General features: G+C 34.9%; 1 protein-coding gene across 1 annotated transcript; it reads right to left on the minus strand.

The window, feature by feature from the left end:
- On the minus strand, nucleotides 1-27,732 carry LOC140139965 (uncharacterized). Its single transcript, XM_072161771.1, has 2 exons — nucleotides 27,638-27,732; nucleotides 1-2,113 (listed from the first exon to the last, which is right to left on the minus strand). Exon 2 carries the CDS (start codon nucleotides 963-965, stop codon nucleotides 147-149), a length of 819 nt encoding a protein of 272 aa, XP_072017872.1. The 5' UTR covers nucleotides 966-2,113; nucleotides 27,638-27,732; the 3' UTR covers nucleotides 1-146.

A 27,732-nucleotide genomic window follows, 5' to 3' on the forward strand; every position in this document is an offset into this window, starting at 1 on the left:
CCCTTATTTCCATTGCCAGTTAGGACTAACAAAAGCATTAGGATGTTTCATTTGACAAAACAGGATAATATTCTTTTTTAATCAAAAAAAGTGCTGCATTTTTCTGTATTTGGGGAGTAGTGATTTGTGGTTACCATGTGATGACATTATGGTTCAAATTCTGACTCTGACTCAAGACTAGAATCAGAGTCTGATGATAAAGAGTCCAAGGACTCAGAATCAGACTTGGGCTCAGATATTGAGGATTCTGATCCAGACCCGGACTTGCAATCACTTTCCAAGGACTCTGACTCAGATTCCACATCTGATGACTCAGAGTCAGAGTCATCTGCTACACCCTTCATCACATCATATGAAATTGTCTCAGGCTGATGTTTTACTTTTTGTTTTGCTTTGGCTTCTCCACTTTCATCAGAGCTCTCCTTTTCTTTATCAATTCCTTGTTTGCTTAATTTTAGTTTTACTTTTGGCACAGTTTTCATCAAATCAGTTTTTTGTCCTTTCTTCTTGACAATACTATTTTGTCCCTTATTCTTGGACTTAGTTTTCTGTCCTTTATTCTTGCAATCACTTTGTTGTCCTCTATTCATAGCATCACTATGTTGTCCTCTATTCTTAGCATCACTTTGTTGTCCTCTATTCTTAGCATCACTTTGTTGTCCTCTATTCTTAGCATCACTATGTTGTCCTCTATTCTTAGCATCACTTTGTTGTCCTCTATTCTTAGCATCATTATCCTGTCCTGGAATTTTCTGGTCAGGCTGGATAAAATGAAGCTTCTTATCCGGACCAACCTTGCAGATTTCGATAACTGTTTCTGGAGTATCGTCAACTTTAAATTTTAGCTTCCGCTTTTTTTTGCATCTACTTCCACCTTCATCTGCGGGAAGCTTTTTCTTCAGCTCCTTCAGTTCCTTTTCGAGTGCCACGTTCTTACTCCTTTCTTTAGTCAATTGTTCATTCATTATTTTAAATTATCCACTACCATTTTATGCATAATCAAATTCACTTCTGGTGCTACTTTAATTTTGGGAGGGACACGCTTTTTATCTTCTCCTCTTTCCTTCTGCAACGCTGTTCTTTCCTTCCGCAACGCTGCACTTGCTTCCTTCGCTCTTTCCTTCCACAGAAGCATTGATGCTTCCTTTCTTTTCATGTGCGCTACAATCCTTTTTGGTTCCCCAATACTCCCAAGGGTGCTTCTTAACTTAAGGAGTTCAGCACTTTTCTTTGCTAATTCATGGCTTTTCTTTTCTAGTTGCTTTCTCAAAAGTTCGACTTCGTCTTCAAGTTCATATTTGCTTTCTTCATCTCCTTGAATCTGCTCAGGACCATATCCACTGCTTCCTCTTGTGGGTGATGCTTCGAATCATTTCCGCTATCATTAGTTTGCACAGCGTGGCAAGTCTGGGCACCTTGATTCGTGTCAATAGTGCCCTCAGGAGAGGTACCTGTGCACGCTTCTTCATCGGCTCCATTTCTGAAGGGGACATCAATTATATCAAGTTGTTCTAACTTGATTTTCTTCTTGTTCGCTTCAATCAAATCGTTCAACTCCAGAGTGTCTTCATTGCTTTTTACGTTATTAGGAAGAGTTTGATTAACTGCTATCCCAATGCTAGTATTAGTAACATCGGTTTCAACTTCCTGTTTAACCTCCATGATTTGGTGATCAGGCACTTGATTCATCAGAGTGTTCTGGTAAACACCAGGTTTTAAATTGCTTCACTATTTGTTTTTTTACAAAGTAAAAAGTTACATACAGGACGTTATGATGTTATAAAACTGACCCGGGCTCAACGTGTGATTGTGTGTCCTCTTGGTATACCCATACAACTCCGACATGATCCCATTCTTATTGAGATGGGAAGATTCCAAAGAAGTCAACACATTGCTTGGAGTTATACCAGCAGAGCTACACAAAGGTCCAATCGTATCATCATGAACCATTGTGTTGGAAGTCAGTAATGATAAGTACATGAAAGGGCGCAATGTTTCTCACCAAACAGCCTATCCCTGGAGAGCGCTAGACGCTATACAATGTAGCTACATCAACAATGTATTCCTGTGAGGAACTATGTATCGTCCAATGATACAATGCAATGTCAACTTCCTGCAAATAAAAGATAAAAAATATATCAGTTATTAAATTCATTGCATATTTCCATTCATCACCTTGGGAGGGGCATGTATAAATGTTGTAAGCATTCACATGAATTAAATTGAAAAAATTATCCTATAAGCATGGATTCAAAAAATGTGTAAAATTGACCTAAAACCAGTATTTCACACATACAAAAACATCCTTACATTGTACCACCCTTAGTTTTTAAAAATAACAGAGATATGCACTCTCTAACCGTATTAAAACAGGGGGCAAAAGTGTGTAAATGCACAGGTGTGTATGGGAATGGGAGTGGAAATGAAAGTCTCACTATCCTACATACATGTATTGTTCTAACACTATTATGCTTGAAATGTTAACGGGACTGTCGATCCATTGCTGCCATTTTCATATTTGTACCAGGAATTTTCAAACACAGATTTCTGTATCATCCTAGCATTTAAGGGTAGTTTTCAAACTTAACTTGCATCAGTGTTTACTCCCTATTCCAGAAAAATACAGAACTATTTTTTTTGGATTAAAAAAAATATCATCCTGTTTTGCCAAATGAAACATAGATAAATCCTAATCCTTAAGGTAGTCCTAACTGGCAATAAAAGTCAAATTTTAATATTTTTGCAATTTGAGGTAAAATGGTCCAAAAACATGCAAAATTGCATGTTTTCTTACAATTGTTATGACAAAATTGTAAGACTTGTCACAAGTCTAAGCATTCAAAATCTTGAGTATAGGCTAAGAGTTAGCTCATAATTTTAATATTATATGTTATTTTTGCTAATTGGTTATGAAAAGGATTGGAAAATGTGTTTTCCAAAAAATAGAATGCATACCGTATTTCGTCAAATAGTCGCCCCCCCCCCCTCAAATAAACGCCCCCCACCACTTTTTTCAACCAAGATGTTTCAAAAATGCCGATATTTCCATTCTATCTTGCTTACCAAGTTGTCCACATGGTCGATAATAGCGTCAATAATTGGTGAAAATCTGGATTGGAAACCCGGAAGTGAACCAGAAGTCAGTGTTTCTAGTTCGTAGTTCGTCATTTTAGCGTGAGTTTTAAGTTTACCTAATGATTTTAACGGAAATTATCGTTCCAAAATTGACCTTGAATAAACGCCTCTTCGAAAATGTAACGCTCGGGCGTTTATTTAACTAATCTGTAACTTGAAATTAGTCTTTGTTCAAGTCTTTGAGTCTGATTGTCACAGAATACAAAAGAGGTCGAAAACACCCTAAAAATGCATGTTTTTGGCCCTTATTTCCCAAAATTGACCAAATATTAAAATTTGACTTTTATTGCCAGTTAGGACTACCTAAAGGATTAGGATTAAGCTATGTTTCATTTGGCAAAACCGGATAATATTTTTTTAATTCAAAAAAATTAGTTCTGTATTTTTGTGGATAGTAGTTGGATGTATGATATAAACACTGAACTGCACCAAAAAGTATCCTTACACTTGGAAAGAAATCCAAATTTTAAAACTAAGTCTTATTTGGGTAAATTTATTATTTTTTTAATAGATGTACTATTTAATCCTGTACATTATATGATGACACCCTGTTGAATCCAATGTGACCTCAATAAGTAATGTTACAAGCATTTGATTAGACAAAGGTCCTGTTTTGAAAGTAACAAACTGGCCTATAAAGCGAAAAAATTCCAGCAAGTGCAACAAATCAACATTCACAGCTTTATTTAAAGCAGCAATTTTTTATTTCAGTAAATATTTTATTTTTTACTTCTTTTGTTTCAGTTTTCTTTTGTTCTTTTTATTTTAAATTAAAAAAAGGTGTGCATAAATTATTCATCCACCACTCTCAAACAAGTTCAGTTCAGTTCAGTTCAGTTTATTTCATCCATTCAAAATACATGTTAACATAATACAGAATAATATTTTCTTGTATAAAACAGTGTGGAACATTTTAAATTATATGACAAAAGTATGAGAAACAGAGGATGAGGATGCCACCAAACGCACAGCGTGATGACGTGGCACCCTATACATAATGTTTCAATTTTACAATAAGCAAAACAAAATTTAATACATTAGGAAAAAAAAACGAACAAAGACAAACAAGCCTTGTAAGTAGAGAAAATACAAGATTTACCAATGCAAAATTCAAAGTATACAGTGCATATTAAATAAGAAATAATTTTATAACCAGTAGGCATATCTAGAATATTAAGTCATTTTAGGCAATTTCCAAAATATTACATGAAAAAGATGTATTGTAAATGTAACAAGTATTGGATATAGGCCTACAACCTTGAAAACAAAACATGTATGCATGAGCAAATCAGAGGCCTAAATCCAACATTTACATGTGAAATTGAAAAAAGGCTAGTACCTACAAAGTAAATGATAAATATAGCAAATGATAATGATATTCAATATTGGAGTTACATACAAAAAAATTGTTGGAAAATAATTTATTGGGGACAAACTCCAACCAAGATCTACCCGCAAGGCAGAGGGAACAATATAACACAAACACACGAAAACAAGTCCAATCTGAGATATATTTTAATATAATAATAATAATAATAGAAATATAAAAAAAATATTTGATCCATTAGCCAGAAATGTAGCTACTGATGAGATGCTTTTTAAAATTAGTTTTGAAGGATGACACAGAGGGGCTGGATTTGATTGACTGAGGGAGTGAATTCCATAGTAGAGCACCTTGAATCTTAATGGTATTATCAGCAAGTTTTGTTTTGGTTAAATTGACATGGAAATTACTGGCTTGTCTTGTGAGGTGATCGTGAATACTTGCGTTTGTAATGAACAAGTTATTTAGAGACAAGTCAGTTGGAAATAATTTGTGGTGGGAATTGAACATGAACGTTCCAAGTTGGTGAAAATGTATATCTTGAATCTTAAGTGTGTTAAGTTGCTTGAAGAGGGGTTAGGTGTGGGCCAGCCAAAGGGAGTTAGTGCACGTGCGGATGATTCTTTTTGGAGGAGAAAAGTGATTCAAGGTGCGAGTTGTTTTTGTCAGCCCAGATAATATTGCAGTATGAAATATAGGGAACTGCAAAGGTGTTGTAAAGTGTAAATGGGCAATTCCAAGCAAAAGTGGACATGACTCAAAAAATGAAATTGCCAATATATATTTCTTTTAACTTTTATATTATTCCAAACAGATGTAAGGTTCAAGTTATAAACTTTTTTCAGCATTTTTCTAACATTTTGGTGGTTTTTTTTAAGTTTCTTTGGAGAGTGTATTTTAAGCGAAAAACTCCTGTTCAACTTAGATATTTTCCAAGTGGGCCTATTTTATTAAACATGGGCACTTTTCTTTTAAATTTGATACATTTTATATCTCTGAAATATGGTCTTCAAGAAACATCCAACACATTTTAAATAATCCCCACTAATTTTTTTTCTTTCATTGCGTTTTCATAGCACTAAATATGGCGTATACGAGTTACCCGAAAGATGCATTTTTTTATATATTTTCAAAATGTTGGCAATTTAATTGATGCCACTTATTATTTTCCTTCTACTAGTAGTGCCTTGAGTAAAAATAAGAAATTAATATACAAAACACTATCCATCACATAATAATGTAGCACGAGTTACCAGTAGCACGAGTTACCGATGTAGTACTGAGTTACCATAGCCCACTTCCCCTGTACCAGCAAAGGTCATGCAAAATCTACCACTTGGCAGCAATAGAGGATCTCCCAACTTCATGACTATGCATTTATATGTGACCATGATATTGGTAACAGCTTTCTAGCAGCAGTGTAGCCAGTGTGGGGGGGAGGAGGGGGCAGCCTGCCCCATGACAAACTAGAATTATGCAGTTCGTAATTAAGGTGCCCATACACACACACACAAAAGTGTGTAAATAACAAAGGTTTGTAAATAAAAAATAATATGCAATATGCAAATAAGCTCATTAATATTCATAAATATGCAAATAACATGACACAAAATTATACAGCACATCAGGCCACCATATCCAACCAAACCAAGTTTGAAGTTGATTGGTTATTGTGTTTATAATGCTGCAAAGTGGATTAATGAAAATGTAGGCAAAATTTGTAAATAAGCTCATTAATATTCATAAATATGCAAATAACATAACACAAAACTACACAGCACATCAAGCCACCATTATTCTATCACCATACCGGTACCAAGTTTGTAGTTATTGTGTTGGAGCTGTACAGTGGATTAATGAATTTGCTTCAGCCCGGAAAGCCAAACAAAGAAAGAAACAAACAAACAACCAGGCAACCACACATGTGTGGGGCCAAAATTAAAGAGAAAAGTGACCTCCTGTCGCAGGGAAAATTAAAGTAAAAATATGGAAGGCAAAGATAGAGATAAAAATCAAGGAGCCAGTTTCGACCCCGATCATGTGCCAAAATAGTGTAAATTTATTTATACCAAATGTTTGCACACACCAATAAAGTCCTTTTTTTTTTTAAAAGCTCAAAGACTTTACATTGTACAGTCTCTCTAAAAAAACATGCTGTTTAGCATATATCCCACTATCAATACCTGGTCAAAATGATGCAACCAACATTTTTAGCCCTCCACCCCCTAGGATCTAGCCTAAGAACCAATCAATTAATATGGGCCTCATGGAAGAACAGAGGATACCTTAAAACATCCACTGAATGAGTAACCGAGGCAAAAGAAGAAATAAAACAAACAAAATAGATACTGGAAATCCTGAGATTAACAGCCACAGTGACATTGTTGATACTGAGATTTGTATAGTTCTGAGATTTGTTTTGGAAATTGGTTTGTTGTTGAGTGTAATGAGGCTCATTTTCCAGCTTAGTGAAGTGATTGAAATCGGGCAAACTAGAGTATTTTCACCAAGCAGGAAATGGTCTCAACCAAAAGATGACCAAACATTCTGTAACTCAGAAAGCAATAAATAAAAAACTTACAGAGCAAATAACCATGAACATTACAAGTTTTGTGAGGGAATTTAGAGTCAAATAACATGGAAGTAAAAGTTTTATCAATTGTTGACTGTTCAATTTAACTGTTTAAATTTAAGCCCTAGAATAAAATATCCAAACAGGATCAAGCAAAGGCGTGTGTAAGGCTGGGATGTTTGTATGTAATGTGTGTGGTACATTGTTTGCTGGTACATACACTGAATAGTGTTATTTGTACATAGATGGGTTATTTGGGGGTTATTTGTACATAGATTGAGTTATTTGATCATTACACCAGTTGTTGAGGAATTGTTATCAAAAAAAATTGACATTTAGATGAACAATACCATTTTATATATGGCGGACAAACTGTAGCACGAGTTACCGTAGTACGAGTTACCATGTTTTTTGCCAGTCAATGTAAAACTATGAGGGGCACAACTTTTTAAGGTATACCAAAACAAACCTTATTATAGCAATTACTTATCATATAATCAATAAGGCTTTAGTGTTTTTTGTTTTAGCACACCATCAAAATAAAAATGAGTGATTTTTAAGCATGTCCTCTGCTCGTAGTACGAGTTACCGATTTTACAGCTGTCCCATACATACAAAAGTTGATATCCTGAATTAGCAATACTATGAGGATCTAGCCTTGAATGTTGGGTATTAAAATACAAAAAATACAGATTCCAATCAAATCAATTTAAAAGCTGGAGCACAAAGTATGTAAAAGGACGCCATAAAGTGTAGCACGAGTTACCGTGGAATTGCCCAAATAAGGATTCCTGAGGAAGAAAAGGACGAACTTTACGAATAATGCCATTATATTTAGAGACTATTTTAGATATATGGGACGTATGAGATTTCCAGGAAAGATTATCGTCAATTAGTATGCCAAGAAATTTGGTTGTGTGGACTTTTTCTAGTTTATTATTATTAATATGAATATTAATTTCCTTTTGATGTTTGGTAGTATGTTTATTTTTAAAAATCATGAAATTGGTTTTTTTAACATTTAATGAGAGTTTATTTAGCTTAAACCAGTTGGAGATAGTTTCCAATTCATTATTAATCAGGGTTTCGAGAGAATTTTCGTCCTTGTGAGAAAAGAGGATATTTGTGTCATCTGCAAAAATGATGAAGTCAGCTGTGGTAGAACAAAGGGGAAGATCATTAATGTAAATTAGAAACAAAAGTGGACCTAATATCGATCCTTGCGGGACACCGCATGTGATTGATGTCATTTCAGATGAGGTTTGATTGAATACAACGAACTGTTTCCTGTTATTAAGATAACTACGGATCCAATTATTAGCAATTCCTCTAATGCCGTAAGTGTCAAGTTTATTTAAAAGAATTTCATGGTTGAGCGTGTCAAAAGCTTTACTGAGATCAAGGAAAATACCTACAGTGTGAATTTTATTATCTAAATTCTGGGTAATTATGCTATAAAGTTCATTAATTGCCATAGGTTGATCGTTTTTGCCTGAATCCAAATTGGTTGGGACTAAGAATGTTGTGCGATGAAATGAAATCATGGATTCGGTTATAAATAACCTTTTCAAGTTTAGAAATGGCTGGAAGGATTGAAATTGGTCTGTAATTCGAAAAATCATGGGTGTCACCAGATTTAAAGATTGGTGTCACTTTGGCAATTTTGAGTTTATCAGGAACTAAGCCATATTTAATTGAAATATTGAAAATGTGGCAGAGGACCATGCTGACATTGTTTATGATTGATTTCAATAAGATAGTGCTGATGCCATCCATGCCTGAACTATGGCTTGATTTTAGGTTAGCACATAATTTAATTAGTTCCTCCGGTGTTGTTGGGGATATAAAATGCTATTCATTAGTGGCGGTTTTGATGGAGCCTGAAAATCGCCACATGGAGGTGGAATTTTATCAGCAAGGGAAGCACCAATGTTTGTGAAAAAATCGTTGAATTTGGTGGCAATTTCATGGGCATTGGTGATTTTGCTACCAATGTCATCAGTAAAAAAGTCAGGAAGTTTTGAATGTTTGTTACGCCCGAGTAAATTGTTCAAAGTTGACCACATTTTTTCATGTCATTATTGTGGAGCTCAATTTCTTTAGTGTAGAATGATTTTTTGGCAACACGGAGGAGACTATTAAGGTGATTTCTATATTTTTATATTTAATTTCATTATTATCAGTAGGTTTAGAAATATACTTTTTGTATAATTTATCTTTAGTTTTGATCGATTTAATTAGACCTTTAGTAACCCAGGGTTTTTAGGAGTATTCCGGTAGTTAGATTTAGTAGTTTTTATTGGGCAGTGAATATCAAGTAAAGTAAGTAATTTATCATTAAACTTATTATAAGCTTCCTCAGGGTCATCAATATCATACACAGAATGCCAGTCGGATTGAGAAAGAGCATTATTAAGGCCTTTGATGTTATCAGGCTTGAATTGTCTAGCTTGCCTAACAGTTGGTTTGGGTGGTGGGAAGAACCTGGAGCCCTTTGATATGGTGAACACAGGGAAGTGATCCGAGAGATCTGTAATTAAAGCACTAGACTTGTGATTAGTTGACACAACGTTGGAGAATACATTATCAATACATGAATAACCAGTAACGCCATGCCGGTTGCGATATACACGAGTCGGACGATCGATGCATGGATAAAAATCATGAGAAAAGAAAAGGTTAACAAATCTGTTAACTTTAGGCAATTGATCATATTTTAGAAGATCGATGTTGAAGTCTCCCATAATATAACATCTTTTCTTTTCTTTAGAGATAGTTTCAAGGGTCTTTGTCAACTGATTGATAAAATCGTCAAAAAATCACATATTCCGGCTTGTATATAATTCCAACAATAGTTTGTTGAGACTTGTGGTTAATCTCAACGAACACAGAATCACAATGTTGGCAATCTAATTTAAGATCACATCTTTCGCGAAAATTGATACATGGATTGATATAAATTGAGGCGCCGCCACCATTCCTTTCATGCCTTACACAATTTACTGATGAATAATTGCTAAGATCAGCCAGATTTGCATCATCATCATGAGAAAACCACGCTTCCGTGAAGCCATAAATATCAAAGTGATGATCGAGCATAGAAAGATAGTTTGCAACATCGGTGGTATGTTTGTTGAGGCTCCTGATGTTAAAATGCAGAATGGAAAGGTCGCTGGCGCCTAATTCAGTCGCATCGGGTAAATTCTGACTACTATAATATTGACAGTTATTGATCTTGTTATAATTGAGGTTCAAGGTGTCATCAAAGAAATCATTATGAGAATTAAGTGAGCAATTAAAAGAAAATGGATCAAATTTGATATTGGACATGAAATCGGACATTATACGAATAACACAAAACTTAAACTACCAATAAATTTACTTAAATTACAACTTGTAAACAAATCAAGAAGTCTATAGGCTGTGGATTTTTGAATAGGCCATTTTTTTGTCACTTTTAAATCTGGACCTTCGTCTGATCAAATGCTTGTAACTTTACTTCTTAGGGTCACATGGTTGACCCCTCTTTTTTTAAGTTAAATAATCACCTTTTAAACTAGCTAATTTCCATGCGAAACATCCTACTTAAAAATATGTGACCATCTCTAGCTTAATTTCTTTCTTAAATGGACTGTTTTACTTCATTCCTGATGTTTCTACAACTTTTGGATACAATTAAAATACCTCTATGATGCCACTTTATCTATTGGGTAGTTCCGGCGTTGCGGACATACATTTCACAGATTTTGTGACATCAAGGTCAAGAGGTCATTTGAAAAAATGACAGGCATGTTAATGTGAAAGCTCAGGCCTTCCTCTTTAAGATGATGTAGAACTTTCCTTTTACTAATAAAATGGGAATGGATCATGATATTATTACATTAAATACATTGTACATGTATGTCCTGCACTATTACAGTTCATTTTTTATTTCTTCTGTGGTCAAAGTGATCAGCGATTGCATAGAAGTGGAAAGGTCTCATCCCCTTGACAAGGTGATCAGCTATTGCATAGAAGTGGAAAGGTCTCATCCCCTGACAAGGTGATCAGCGATTGCATAGAAGTAGAAAGGTCTCATCCCCTTGACAAGGTGATCAGCTATTGCATAGAAGTGGAAAGGTCTCATCCCTTGACAAGGTGATCAGCTATTGCATAGAAGTGGAAAGGTCTCATCCCTTGACAAGGTGATCAGCTATTGCATAGAAGTGGAAAGGTCTCATCCCCTTGACAAGGTGATCAGCTATTATTATAGCCCTCTAACCCACCCCAACCTACGACATGTATAACTATACATTATAAACTAAGGCTGGCATTTTCGGGCGGGCTTGTGGGTACCCGCCCGAGATTACATTCACCGGGCAGGAAATACCCTGCCCGGTACCCAAATTTAAAAAAAAAAAAAAAAAATTTAAATTATTTATTTTTTCGGTTTTGTAGTGTCTCTGGACCTAGACCTAAATGCTAGGATCATCATTACCAATAGAGTATGACATGAAAACAAAGTATCAATTTTCATATTAAAAACACAAAACACCGAAAAAAGCCATGCTTTACTCAATAAAAACTGACATTTCATTTATCGAATTACTGGAATATTGTGACTATTAGAAATAATTCAAGGTCAAATTTTTGTCACTTTTTCTTCGACTCACGCCGCGCCGGCAGTTCAGCGAGAACCTGTTTACATGACAATCTAAACTGACCAACTGACTAATCTGAACAATAGAGGGCTGGCAACATTTTTTGGGTTTTTTTTTTTTTTTTTTTTGGATTTTCGGGCGTTTTAAAGCTTCTTGTGCCATTTTTCGGGGAAAATCTTGCTTTTCAAAATGTTGGACGTAAAACAGCCATTTTAAGAAGACGACAACTCCAATTTTTATGCAACTTTCATCACAAATCAGCACCAACTTTTTAGGCATATAATGATTATTGTCAAAAATATTGATTTTCAGACCCCCCCCCCACGTCCAAATACTTGTTTTGGCCGGCACCGACTCATTTTTTGGCCGATTTGTATGAAAATGGTGTCAAAATGCTCAGGAGATCATACTGCATCAAATAAGCCTGTTCCCTAAGAAATTTGAAACATCAGGATTCCTTAAGGGGGTAGGGGAGATTGGGGTTAGTTGGAACACTGGGTAAGTTGAAACATTGTATTTTTTTCTGACACAAAAAAATAATTTGGTAAAATACTGGCACCTAGTAATAGGTATTAGTAAGGGTCATCCACCAAATTAGCAACAGCACTGATGCCCCACCAGTGTTGGCTTGGGAAAGGAATATCTGTTTTTTGACTTGCTGACTAATTTTTATACCCCTCAGAAAAGATGCGTTATCTCCATGTTGTTTGAAGATTCAGGGGATTATTTTTTGAGTATCATAAGCACTAGTAGTAAGTCCCAGAATAATGTTAAATAAAAGTTTTATTGTATTTCTTATTTTGTGTAATGAACTTTGAAATGTAAAAATAGGCATCGGGGTTAGTTGAAACTTTTGAGGTGGGGTTAGTTGAAACGTGAAAATCGCATAGAAAAATTGTGTAACATGTTTACCATTTCTTCAATATTGCTTTAATATGGTTAAAAGCAATAATACAAGCAAAAAGTGCACACAGAAAGTACATTTTATAATATTTTAGGCTTCTCATATTTTTGTCCATGGTGACACTCTCGTCACCTTGTGTCCAAAGTATTGACCAGCGCTCCCACATATTTATTTATTCATTTTTTCACACTGATTGTATGTTAAAGGGTGCCTTCAAGGGAAGTATAACCCTAACAACACAATAATAATTATTTTGAAATTTTTACAAGCCATGTTTCAACTAACTCACCCTATGTTTCAACTTACCCCAGGGGTGGGGTTAGTTGAAACACTTTTTTTTCAAATTTTCAAATTGGATTATATGAATAATCATAAGCAGGTCCAATAAAATTTAAGGCTGTATTGGGCTATTCCAGAAATTAAAGGCACACCCCCTAAAGAAGACATGGGATTCCCAAAAATTTTTACAATTTTTTGCTCTGGGAATTCCCAAAAAAAGTGGCCATTATTCTCACAACCCTAAAGAAGACATGGGAATTCCCAAGAAAAAGATGACTTTTTAGGCTTGGGAATTCCCAAAAATTATGGCAAAAATTTGCCTGTCTTCTTTAGGGTCACTGGGAATTCCCGATTTTTTAAGCATTTTTTTTCGCAAAATGGGAATTCCCATTTTTTTGGATAAAATTTTGGTCTGGGAATTCCCAAACATTTATGGTAAAAATGTGCATGTCTTCTTTAGTCCCCTTTCCCCCTTTTTAGGAGTGCAAATTTTACCCCAAAAGTGGTTGTCATTACTCTGGGAACCCTAAAGAAGACATGGGAATTCCCAAGAAAAAGACCCATTTTTAGAAGTGAAAATTCTACATACCGGTCATTGTTTTATATTTCTTAAAACCCTAAAGAAGACATGGGAATGCCCAAGAAAAAGTCCCCTTTTTTTAGGAGTGGGAATTCCCTCCAAAAGGGTCATTATTCTCAAAAGCTTAATAAGACATGGGAATTCCTAAGAAAAAAGAAAAAAAGAGCCCTTTTTATTAGGAGAGGAATCCCCCCTCTCCCGGGTCATTATTCTTAAAATTCTTAAAACCCTAAAGAAGACACAACAATTCCGAAGAAAAAGACCACTTGTTTCTTTTTAGGAGTGGACATTCTGTAAAGTGGATTCTCTAGAATTCCCAATATAATGCAGCAAATCTTTCTTGTCTATGTAGGCCTAATCCACAAAACAGCCTATTATCTCTAGCTATATTAAATTGCTGGTGAAATCTTCCAATTAAACCTCATTATGTAGCTGAGAATAAAGTTTTAATAGCTATAGTCAGTGTTTTAATAGCCAGTATCTCAGTACCAATGCATACCTTCTGAGTAGTGACTGTCCTTTAATAATATCGCCCAAATACTAACCCTAACAATGGCCCTAACCCTAAACAAAATCCTAACCCTAACACTGATGCCTAACCCCGGGGCCTAACCCTAATTAAACCATAATCCTAATCCTGATGAGGGAGTGTCAATTTTCAAGTAGGGGTAAAATAGTCCAAAAACAGGGTACTTTCAAAGAATCTTTAGACAACGTGGGACTATAATTTCAAAACATTTTGCTGGGTATATTTTTAGTAAAACTTACCCCTAGAAATGGAGTAAAAATAACCCTACAGAATTGATGTTGGAGTTTGAAGCTCCCCCCCCCCCCACTCTTGCCTCTCCTGCCATGCAATGAATAAGTTTGATAGTCGCGGAAGAGCAACCTAATTGGTATCATTTAGAGGCCTGCCTGCCACCAATGTCCACCATGATCACAGACAAATTTAAGCAGTTGCTACTTTCTTGTTTCGAAGCAAGGCAATTAAATAATATTAGGAGGGAGCATGCTCATCTCTTATACTTTCTCTTGCCTGATCCTGAACCTGGGTCCCCTCGCTCTCTTTCCAGTCATTCTTGTCCATTTCCAGCGTGCTTAAGGGATCTAGAATGAGCGTTTATTGCGTTTTGACAGTATTTTTGGTGGGACATGAGAGCACCTCAGACCTATCGAATTGCATTCTGAATAATGAAGCATGTCTTTCTGATATCAAATAATTTTCATTTTTGAAAATCACAATATAATACAAATTTTATGACAAATTATAAAAATTTGATATTTTTCAAATTTTGATATATAACAGTCCTCGAAGTAAATTATATATCTAATGATATATTCTTAAAGTGTATGTGGCTGGGAGGAAAAGCCGACGGTCAATTGAAAATTTTGACATTTCATATTGAAGATATGGAATTTTTTCCCAAAAATACCTTTTTTTTTTTTTGGTGTTTTGGAAAAAAAATCCATATCTTCAATACGAAAGGTCAAAATTTTCAATTGATCGTCGACTTTTCATCCCACCTACATACTCTTTAAGTATAAATCATCAGATTTAGTCAGTTTACTTGAGTACTGTTAAATATCAAAAATATCAATTTTAATGATTTGCCATAAAATGTGTATTAAATTGCGAATTTCAAAAAATCAAAATTATTTGATATCAGAAAGACATTCTCCGTATTCAGAATGCAATTCGATATGTCTAATGTGCTCTAATGTCCCAAAATAAATACTGTTCATACCCCAGCCCTTAATGACTGGACTTTTTGGCCACCTATAGACATTCCTGAATAGTGCAACATGTGGTCTTTCTGTCTTGTTGGTGGTTGTCCTAATTGTCTCAAGACATTGAAGTCATTCTGGTATAGGCGTGGAATGGGAGTTGATGTACTATTTGGGGGGTAATCTAACGATAAGCCCAATCAATAGCTCCTATTCATCAAGCCAAATGCGTTTTTCGTACAATCCCCCCACCCAACCCCACACACACACAAACACAACCAAGGCAAAGGCCAAGACGAAGAATGTCTTTCTGATATCAAATAATTTTAATTTTTCATTGTCTTCATAATATTAGATTGCCAATGATATGATGTTGTCCAAGCAATATATATGACCTTTAATTTAATGATATGATGAGAACAAAATATTTCAGAATTTGCAGGCAGGTACATTTTTTTCTACAATTGAAGAACTGAAAAAAAACCACTGCTGTCATTTCAACAGGACTTGTGTTGTCTGCCATATTTCTCTATTTTAGGCGTGGTATGGCTCTGAAGTGCCAAGACGAATCTTGGAAACTTGAAAAACTAATTTTCCATAATCTGTGGGGTACTGTTGACATTTTGTGGAAAGCGTTTAAGCTTTAGCAACCCCATGCAGCGCTAGCGTTGGGACAGGCATCTGCTATCTACTGAAGATAGCAACATTCACAGAATTAGTCAATTCTGATTTGTTTGTCTGCTTCTGTGCACACACAGTGATTTTCTTCACTTGTTCCATTGTACTGTTTACTTGACACTGCTGTGGGTTCTGGAATTGGTCATATTTGGCCATCGAACATGGAATGCCCAATATATTAACATGATTAAAAGCTGCCGATGTTTGTGATTTTATTAGGAGTCAACAGTTAAATAGATGTACTGGAGGAATAGCTATTTTAATAGCTATTCCTCCAGTACATCTATTAAAATAGGTGAAATTAAAGGGGTAATTTGTGATCCACAGCCTCATCCACACAATTTTCTCAAAAACTAGTAATATATCGCTGTGTATACGCTTTATTCCGTAATCAATAAGTATGATAAACAGACACCTTTCTGGCAGAATGACTCACAGCATAGTGGTATAGCTATGTTATATCCATAGGTTGTTGATTCCGAACCCCGGTCATTCCTTGGTAGAATTTTATATATTTCGTTCAGTGCCGCCGTGAGCACACGGACCCAGGGTAAAATGAGCCTGGGCCCCTTTTTAAGGCCCTGGGGTCTCTTTTCTTTGCTTTTATGGGCCCATTAATGTATGTTTTCTTTATTTTTACGGGCCCCTAGGACCCTTGATCCGGGGTAACACACCCCATTAACCCCTTGTCGGCGGCACTGATTTTGTTTCTTTTTGTTAAGAGGAAATAATAATGGCATTTAATGTGGAATCTTGCCTCATAATACTAATATACATTATGTACGGTATGCGATGCAACTGTTAACTACGGAAAAAAATATTGTGGGCGGGGAGCATGACCTAGCGGTGTTTGCATTCAAATACTCAGCTCAGACAAATAAAGATGTATAATGTATAGGTTCTAGCCTATAAAAGATATCCCAAGACTTGACTTGTTATTCAGCTACTTGCACGGTTCCGCCATTATGCACTATGTGCGGGAGAGCCTCGAACTGGCAGCATACATGAATGGGAATTGAACTAGTCATAACGTTCTGTGTAAGGTTACATAATTCTTCCTTTCATGTATGCTGCCAGTTCGAGGCTCTCCCACATATAGTGCATAATGGCGGAACCGTGCAAGTAGCTAATAAGGAAACTCTGTAAACTTCACAAGAATAAAGAAAAATCAATAAATTAAATTAAAATACTAGTAGTCGCCCAAGTTAGTATTTACAAAAGGGGTGGGAAGTTCTTGATTTTAATTTGGGTAGGAGACCAACATTTTTTTGATTATTTCTGTTTAAAATTATGGCAAATTTACCCAACTATTGATAGTAGTAGTATGCAGGGTTTTCTTTAAACATTTTGCTGAAGGGTAATTTTCAAATTTTTTTGACCCTTTCAATTGTGATTTTTTTCTCTGAAGGGGTCCAAAACATTACCCAAGAGGTATTTTTATAATATTATTTTTGAAGACATTTTTAACAATGTGTGTGTTTTTGGAGCAGTGGCGGATCTAGAGCAGTCAGAAGGGGGGGGGGGTCCAATTTTAGAAGAAAATAATAAAATGTAAAAAATGCCCCCTGAGAAGTAAGAAACTTTTGCAAGATGAAGACCTAATTGAAGTGGTTTGGTGGACCATTTTGGCACTATTCATGTGTAAAATTTTAGTTTAAAAAAGCTGAAAATTTGTGAAATGAGCAGTCCATGAAACCTTTCGTGGATGGCAAGTTTTCCCTATTATGTTAGGCCTATAAATTGTGTTAAACATAATTTGGCAAATGTCAAAAGCAGAAGTGAAAGTGGCCATATGTTTATCCACTGCGCAGGGGGATGTTCCTCAGAACTTGGAATTTGGTGGACCATTTTGTCACTATTACTGTGTATAATTTTGAGCAGTTAAAAAAGTCGAAAACGTTTTACCGATTATTGTTGGCCTATAAATTGTGTTAATTTGCCAAACAAAAAGCAATAAAGAATTTTTTAGATTTTAAGAAAATTGGAAACACCACATGCACCTCAAGAAACAAATTAAATTATGGCCCAGAGTAATGTCAAAAAAAAAAAACCATTGACCCCATTTTCAACTCCCTCTCACCCAAATGACCCCGTATTGTTTAACTGAACTCCTTCTCACCCAATGACCCCTGCTTTTTGTTTGCCTGTCACCAACAGACTCCATTGTTTCAAAATTTCTGAAAATTTCTCACCGAATGACCCGTTTTTATACCTATTTTAATACTTTGACCCCAAATTTGTCCTAGTCTCACGGAAAGACCCCCTTTTGATAAGATTTTCCACAGTCTCATGGAATGACCCTTTTGGACCTTCTCACCGGAAGACCCCTAGTCGAAAGGTGGTACAGCGATGTGCAGCAGATTTGCATTTCAGCTATTTATAACTTTGGGTATGTTTCAGTAGATATCCACAAAAAGCCCGTATTCCCCAAATTTTAGTTGATTCCACTTTTTCGTTTGTGAGTTATGCATGATTTATCAAAAAGTGTGTTATGATTGGCCCTTTAACCACAGCAATTTGTAGTGTCATTATAGCTGTCATGTAAAAAATAATATGCCCAATTTTCTTCCCCATATGGTCAGCAGTGTTACATGTTAGCGTGACAAGAAAATAGGTAGGCCTACTTGTATTTTAAAGTTTTGCATTGGTTTTCATGGCATAATCTGCTATTATTAAGTACCAAATTATTTCGTATTAGTCGATTAAGGGATCTAGAATGAGCGTTTATGGCGTTTCGACAGTATTTTTGTGGGACATGAGAGCACCTCAGGCGTGTCGAATTGCATTCTGAATAATGAAGCATGTCTTTTGATATCAAATAATTTTCATTTTTGAAATTCACGATATAATACAAATTTTATGACAAATTATTAAAATTTGATATTTTTCAAATTTTTGATATATAACAGTCCTCAAAATAAATTTTTTAAATCTAATGATATATTCTTAAAGTGTATAGCTGGGAGGAAAAGCCGACGATCATGCGCGGATTTAGAGGGGGGCACAGCCGGCCCGTGCCCCCTTTTTTGGCGGATCCCAAAAAATAAAAAAAGAAGAAAAAAAAGAGAAGGGAAGGAGGGAAAGAAAAGAGGAAAAGAAAAGAAAGGGAAAAAAGAAAAGAAAAGAAAGAAAAAAGAAAACGGAACAACGTAAAAAGAAAGAAAGAACGAAAATCTTTGGGCCTATAGCCTAATAAATCTGTAGTGAGTATCATACACCGAGGTGGCACTCAGTGTATTTGAGTTCGGGCCCTGTTTTGTTTTAAAAAGCAATGATAGACTCTCGTATAGTGTAAAACTGGCTTCAATTGGACCTTCATTTTGCAAATAACAATAACAATGAAAATATCGCAAATTTTATATTTTCTGCTTTTTCAAACTCAAATTTTACACCACAATAGGGTTTTTAATTTGCAAAAGTTTCTCATTTCTGAGGGGGCATCCCCATCAGACACCCCCCTGTCGCACAACGTTATGGGTACATATAAACCAATAATTTTACGAAAGAGGTTAAATCTTGTCCACGAAATGGCTTTAATTGGGCCGTCTTTTTGCAAATTTTAGGCTTTTTCAAACTAAAATTTTACACAATAATAGTGACAAAATGGTCCACCAAATGGCTACAATTGGGTCTTCATTTTCCAAAAGTTTCTCACACACCCCCCTGCGTCGCGCAAGCGCTCCGGGATGGCCGCTCTCCGGCCATTTATTACATTTTTTACTTTTCAGGAGTGTGCCCCCCTTTCTTGAAATCCTGGATCCGCCCCTGCCGACGATCAATTGAAAATTTTGACCTTTTATATTGAAGATATGGATTTTTTCCCAAAAAGACCTATTTTTTTTTGTTGGTGTTTTGGGAAAAAAAATCCATATCTTCAATAATGAAAGGTCAAAATTTTCAATTGATCGTCAGCTTTTCATCCCACCTACATACACTTTAAGTATAAATCATCAGATTTATAAAGTTAACTTCAAGTACTGTTAAATATCAAAAATATCAATTTTTAATGATTTGCCATAAAATGTGTATTACATTGCGAATTTCAAAAAATCACAATTATTTGATATCAGAAGGACATTCTTCAGTATCCAGAATGCAATTCGATATGTCAGATGTGCTCTAATGTCCCACAATAAATACTGTCCAAACGTTCATACGGGGAATCATACCCCTTCCCTTAATAGTCTGCTTATGAACATGTGAAGACTACATGGTGCGAAAAATAAAATATGTTCCAAAAATCACTTGTCGCCAGATTGTGTAGGATTGTAAGGTAATGATGACAGTAATAATCCATTTCAGTCTGTTTTTAGTAAAAACAACATTTGGGCCAAACTTGGAAAAAATTAAACTTGCATCATATCAAAGGTTTTTTTTAGAGCGGGTTGAAATGAGAAATCCTGTCTCGTCAGGAGTGTTACATCAGAATTCAACTTGATTTTTTTCATACAACAAGGAGGCAATTTTCATATTTTATTAGTGCATTGCGATAGGAACTCAAAAGCAAGAAAAATATTTGCCATTGCTTGAACATGTTTGCTACAGCTATCTAAATAGTCAATATCAGGAGTGTTACACAGAATTACTTAATTGGCAATAATTCAAATTTCTGACGAAATTAGCAGTCTGTTGGTATTCTTTTAGCCCTGAAAATATATTCCTGAAGCCAAACTGCTGCAATCATGATGTAAAAACCTTCATATTCAAGAAATATGTACACAAAAACATGGTTTTCATAGCTCGACCAAAATGTTACACTCCTGACAATCAATTGTAAATAATATAGGCTCAACAATAAAATTGAACTAATGTAATTCAATTTTTTGCCCCTTTTTGAGATAGCCATAGATAGTGTCACCAAAAAATTACAAAAACTACTTTAGAAAATGTGATTTGCAAATTTATATATTTGAGGCTATACAGTTACTGTAGCAAAGTGTCAGGAGTGTTACAAAAACATGCAAGCTGGGTTTTAAAAATATAATTGAATGTAAATCACCTAAATTCTGTGCCTTTTTTGAGAGGGCCATAGATGTTGTCAACAAAAAATTACAAAGACTGTTTTAGAAAATGTAGTTTATAAAATATTTCAGGCCATACAGATACTATACAGTGTCAGGAGTGTTACATATTAGCACTACATTAGTACTACATTACACTATGGATCCTCACATCAATTTGAAGAACAATGTGATGCTAAAAACTTCAACACAGTTTTTGCACATCATATTGCATTATACAAACTTAAACAGAAAATAATTTAAGATGTTTCTTTTGACAAATAAAAACTTTTGTTCCTGATTTCCACAAATTTTTAGGTGTTTTAATGAAAATTTTAATTTTTTTTCCAAAACTTTGTTTCCATGTGAAAAATTCTACATGACAATTTTAGTTTAGTGTCTAAGTAATTAAATAAAACATATTTGCATAATTTTGTCAAAATATAACAAGGAATGACATGGATCTTTTGTGTTATGTTTCTGAAGATTTTGGACTACTTTTGCCAATAAACCAGTTGAAAAAATATATTTAGTAACATTACTTTTAAAGTAATTTTTAAATTTTTTCTTGAATTAGATATGTTTTTCTTAAATAAGACAACAATTACATCTCTGTTCACTGTTTGTAATTTTGACCCCTTTGTCACACTTTGGTGCCATTATTTCTGATTATACCCATATAGGCTGTAAACAAATACAAATTTGACATGTCACATGAGTGAAAATGGAAAATCGCATTAAAATGACAAACAATTTTAAAATATTGACACATTTGAACAAAAATGTTTTTGTAAAGTATTGGTAAAAACTTGTACAAATGATAAAATTAAGTGAAATCACATAAAATATTTTTGAAATATAACAGTCCTGGAAGTATTAATTTAATGATATGTTAAGTGTATGTAGCTGGGATAAAAAGCCGTCCATCATTTGAAAATTTTGTCCTTTCGTATTAAAATAATATTTGTTTTCCAAAAGCACCTGAAAATTGAGGTCTTTTGGGAAAAATGCATATTGACCAAAAATATCACAAGAAAAATTTAAAATTACATGAAAAAATATATAATCACAAGGAAAGATATGTAATCGCAGGAAATTATAAATGTGAAATAACAGCAAAAATGTTTGTAAATTATTGTAAAAATTAGCCAAAATTTCTGAGTCACTGAAAAATATATAAAATCGCATGAAATGTAAAATTGCATGAAATAATGTAAAATATTTTTTAAACACCTTAATAATGACATGTGCCCCCCCCAAAGTCCCAACATATAGGCCGGGCCCTAGTAAGACTTATTTGGTCATTTTAGTTACCATTTTATGAACATGTAGGCCTAATGTGTTTTTACACTTAACTTTCTGGAACAGTTAATAACCACTAGTATAGTAATTTTTTCAGGGCATTGTTTAATACAATTCCGTCCAACATCATTCAATTTAACGTGTCCGACAGAAAAAAAAAGTGATATTTTTTTATTATACCTACTAGAGAAATTGCACAATTCCACAGCCTAAATCTAATTTTCTTGACTGGAAATAAATGATAACATTTAATTTTGTTTCTTAATATCGTACAAGTCATTTTGAGAAAAAAACCTGCAAATTATTTCACCATGATATGGTGTGGAATTTTAAGTGTTCATTTTTTCATATATTTCAACAATTGTTTTACATTTGAATTTGAGGCTTTTGCTGAGGTAGAACTCAATTCAAAAGTATTTTTTATAATAATTATTCAGCGGGCTCTTCAAATTGTCCATCAAGTGTTCTCCGACATGCTTGACATTTCACCTCTATAGCCAAACCATCTCCTTAAAAATGCCGTTAAATTGGTTGACAAAGGTTTAGGCTACAAGTTTTATAATGACTTGAACAAAGTTAACTTTAATCATGGAAATAGTAGTAGATCTACAATTCCCATGCTAATAATATAGCAGACTAGACACTTCAATTAATTCACATAAAAGAGAAATGTATGGTACAGCATAAAACCAGTAAACCATTATAAAAATTCAAACATGTAAATAGCATCTGCACTGAATCAAACGTGGAAACTATAGTAATCATGGTAATGCTGCTCATGCTCTGGTAATGCTGCAGGCATCAGGCATATGATAAGACCAAGACCCACAGATATTGGAACACATACTGCACAGACCAATGCAGACTATGCATTGAGTCTTAGCAAGGGTCAAGGTCATAATTATGTAATATTGGTAGTTACTACAAACACAGGGGTTTGTGTTCTCTGATATCTGTGTTTATCATGTTTATACTGTCTTAAATTTATGTAGCATTTATATTTTTGCAAAAGTCTGTTTTTGAAACAAAAAGTTCCACAATGCAGACAAATATAATTTCCTTGCCCCTTGAAGTCTTTTTAAATGTTGGGCAATGGACACAAAGTCATACTTGATATTTCAATACCACACAATAAAGAGATGAAGTTTCCAGAACTTTAAACAACTAACATATTAAATAATATTTATATTTTTTGGGAAAAAAATAAGTTGATGAAAAAAGGACCTAACACATTTTGTTTTGTTTTGTGTTTCTTCCATGGGGTAGGCGATATAGAGTTAGGGCCTACAGTGCAGGAAATGATTAAAACTGCCCCCCCCCCAAAAAAAAAACAATTGTAAGAATTTTTTAAATCCGAAAGATATGGTTAAATCCCCGGGGTTAAATCGCATAAAATATTTATAAAAATGGTAAAACACCAAGGAATAGGCCTATTTGAAAACTTCCCAAATAATTATACAATTGTTAATATAAATTTACAAAAATGCCAAAAAAGTTGTTATTAAAATCGCAGGAAATATTTTAAAAAAATGCAAACAATTGTAAATCACAGGAAATAATCTGAAAACATCCTAACATTTGTAGAATTCCAGGATATATTTTTACAATGTCCCAAAAATTGCGAAAACACAGTCAATATTTCAAAATGGGTAAAATATAAGTAAAATCACAAAATGGCTTCAACAATTAAAAAAAAGAGTGAAATTGGGAAATATTCAAAAATCGCTTTAACAATATTTAAAACAAAAGTAAAATCACTGGAAAAAATCTAAAATCCCAACGCATTTAGAAAAATAAAAGTGGAAATATGTCAAATATGTTTATAATAACAAAATGAAAAACATTTTGAAATAATTAAAAAGAAAAATTGCTTCAGTGTGATTTCCCATTTTCCACCACGGGGAAACACTCTCTGGGAAACACTCCCCCGGTCGTTACACCTCTGAATAAAGGGCAGGGCAGAACAAATTTTGTGTCTAAATTTTTAGGCTTGGGAATTCCCAAAAATTTTGGCTAAAATTTGCTTGTCTTCTTTAGGGACACTGGGAATTCCCAATTTTTTTTAAGCTTTTTTTTTCTGACAGTGGGAATTTCCAAAAAAAAGGGACAGCATATGGATGAAACCCTAAAGAAGACATGGGAATTCCCAAGAAAAGTGCCCCCTTTTTAGGCTTGGGAATTCCCAAAATTTTGACAAAATTTGTATGTCTTCTTTAGGGTCACTGGGAATTCCAAAGTTTTTTGAGCATTTTTTTTATCAAAATGGGAATTCCCAATTTTTTTTGCTAAAATTTTGGTATGGGAATTCCCAACAATTTTGGCAAAAATGTGCATGTCTTCTTTAGGGTCACTGGGAATTCCCAATATTTTTAAGCATTTTTTTATCAAAATGGGAATTCCCAATTTTTTGGGATAAAATTTTGTTCTGGGAATTCCCAAAAATTTATGGTACAAATTCACATGTCTTCTTTAGGGGGGGTGCCATTAATTTCTGGAATAGCCCATTTGTAGCATGTATGTATATGTTTATACTGATATGGTTAGTGTTTCTTGAAAGTAATCGGTTTGCGTTAAAAAGACGCTTTTGTGAAAAATGTTTCAACTAACCCCAATCTCCCCTACTACACCCCTGGCCAATTTTGTGCCTATTTTTGCATTTTTCTCAAAAATTATAGCGCATTGGTGACAGGAAAGATATGTATATTATAGGGGCAAGGACTACAACTACTGCACTGAAAATTCAGCAACTCAAGGCAAGTAGTTATTGATTTATTGATCAAATATTGGTTTTCCATCATTTTTTACTGTAACCCCACAACTGTTGTCTGTGCTGAAATAAAATTTCCAGTGCAGTAGTTGTAGTCCTTGCCCCTATAATATACAAATGTACATATATCTTACTTGTCACCAATGCGCTATAAATTTTTGAGAAAAATGCAAAAATAGGCACATGGTCAGAAATTTGGTGAGATTCCGAGAATCCATTCACGTCAACAAAATTGCAAGAATCTGAATGGATTCTCGTAAATATTTCAATTTATCATACAAAGTTTGACAGTTATATGGCGAGAATCCATGTATTCTTGCAAAATTCCACTGGGAGAATCGAAAAGGAATCTCGCACTTGGTTGCCAATTTCTGACCCTGATCCAAACTGTCACCGGGTTCAAATCCCAAACTGTCACCGGGTTGGAGGAAATCACAAAACATGCCATAAAATATAGGCCCCTACCTCCTGAGGAAACAATTCCAACAATTTGATAATTTCTTATATCTGGGAAATCAACTTTAAATAATTACCAAAGACAAGGCAAATTGGTATTTTCTGTGCCGAGAAAAATGACTTGAACTGAAATCCCCCGTACAAAGCAATAGGGATTTCATGAGGGTGTCCCCTTCTTTGACAGACATGAGAAGTGGGTAAGTGCAATAGATGGAACAGCCCCAGTTGTAGTAACTACAAAATTTGAAAGTTTGAGGACTTGTTCTCAAGTTGTAGCAGGTTCCATAGGGTGTCTTCAGTGTTAATTGTTTTCTTAAATAAATGTTGCAAAATATTAAATTTGACAATAATTAACAACCTCCATATCATCTCCATATTCATACATTGCTCACCTGTGTTTTCATATCATATTTTAGTATGAGGAACCCATACCGTACTTAGCTCTGCTAGTACGGTATGGGATGATCTGTATGCAGAAAGCTAGTGCAACGTAATTTCAATTAGAGCTTGTACGAAAACATACAAGGCTCCAGAAGCTTAAATACATGTAGCTGCATGTTTGTCATAATATTAATTACACGGGTTGTTGTACTTCTTACCTAAACGTTCATGTTTGAAATTGTAATTAATACTCCATTATGAATCCAGAAAAAAATAAATATTGATTGGTACACGATCCAGTGCAGGTGAGTGTCAAAAATCCCCGGAAAATAAATTTAATCACAGCGATGACCGAGGGCAGTCCATAGAATTAGAAGTTTACCCAGTCTATGGTTTGCGTGAGCACTGCGTCACTTGAATTTTAACGTACGGGATTGGAGACTACCAGCTTAAACTTGGTCAGGTCAGAGGTTAATTGAACAGAATTATGATTAGTGCCGTAAGTTAACATGTAACAACTTTTCCCATGCACTTTTTTCATCTTTTGTGGCGATTTTTGCATACAATGCAGCATTATGGTTCTTTATAAGGACCTCTAGATTAGTTTGATGAACAATTTAGAGTGAGTATATGTGTAATTTACTGACAAATCGATGCACTCAAACTGAGATGGCTCTTGGTGCAAACTTAAAATAGGGCAGCATCAATAACGAAAATGTCATACCGATAAATGACACGCCTGTTTTGCCCATTTTTTAAGTTTGCCTTGCTAACTAATCATATTTTGGGGTGAAAATGATTACAAACTATGTGTAATTTGCAAACATTTTTGGAGCAACAATTTCTTCGTACCGACGGCTAAGTGTGTATGTGAATGCACATTAAACACAGTATATAAACACATACAGTCACAGTAGTAGTACAGCACCTGTTGGAACTCCCAGCCGGAGCCGGGAGCAGGTGGTGATGGAAGCGATATCGCCAATTTTGAGGTCGCAATTGGATTAACACATAATCATGAAATCTTCATAAACAATTCTAAATTTGTTATGTGGTGTCAAAGCAAAATTATCTTACTCTAAAACCGTTGGGGTACGACCGTGTACCACACTGCAAGTATGTTAATTTTCCATTTGTAATTGCTAACCGTGTATTTTGAATGGGGCTGTCAGCCCTGTATCTTCGCCAGCCTCGTACGTCACTGTTGCGCTTCCTATGCCGCCTGCCGGGAGTTTCAATTATTGGAACTGGAACACGAACAGCCCCGACTGACATGACTGAGAGAATACCGCTCAGACCCGGACCCAGCACGGACCAAATGTCATGGACAAATGTGGACCCGCTACCTGTACATATATGATGTACAGTATGTTAAGATACACAAACACACGACGATGGCTGTGATGATATTCTCATCACATCAGACCTTACTGTTACTTAGTCCGAATTATCAGACCCAGAACAAAATATTAATTTCTGACATGATCGTGTACTGGGTCTGAACTGTTTCCATATGAAATCTTGATGGCAAATTGGACAATAGAAGCACATGGCTCTACGTGACAGCTTTGTAATCCCTATTCATGTTACGTGAATCACGCTATTGTGGACCATCCTTCTGATACTTGAGTGTTTGGACAAGCGGAACGGTTTTTTGTCTACCTCTCTGTTTGTAAACAAACCAGGAGGTCGAAATCGTCCTCCTCGCCGAATACGAAAGTCAGCGTAATAGTACGGCACTAACTGTTACTCAATACTCATGTTAAGCTTACCGTACTAAATCAATGTCAATGACACATGCATGATTCAGAGGCTATGGCATTATTGGGGCCTATAAAACTCACACGAAAGAATAGACCATTCACTTGCTGACATTAAAAGTGACTCAACTTACCTGCCATTCCATGAAATTAGATCATAATTGCATTATTTTATTTCGATTTTCTTTTCAGAATTTCTCGAGTTCTCCCGAAGTTTTGATGGACTGCG

The sequence above is a fragment of the Amphiura filiformis genome, chromosome 18 (genome assembly GCF_039555335.1).
Source record: "Amphiura filiformis chromosome 18, Afil_fr2py, whole genome shotgun sequence".
NCBI lineage: Eukaryota > Metazoa > Echinodermata > Ophiuroidea > Amphilepidida > Amphiuridae > Amphiura > Amphiura filiformis.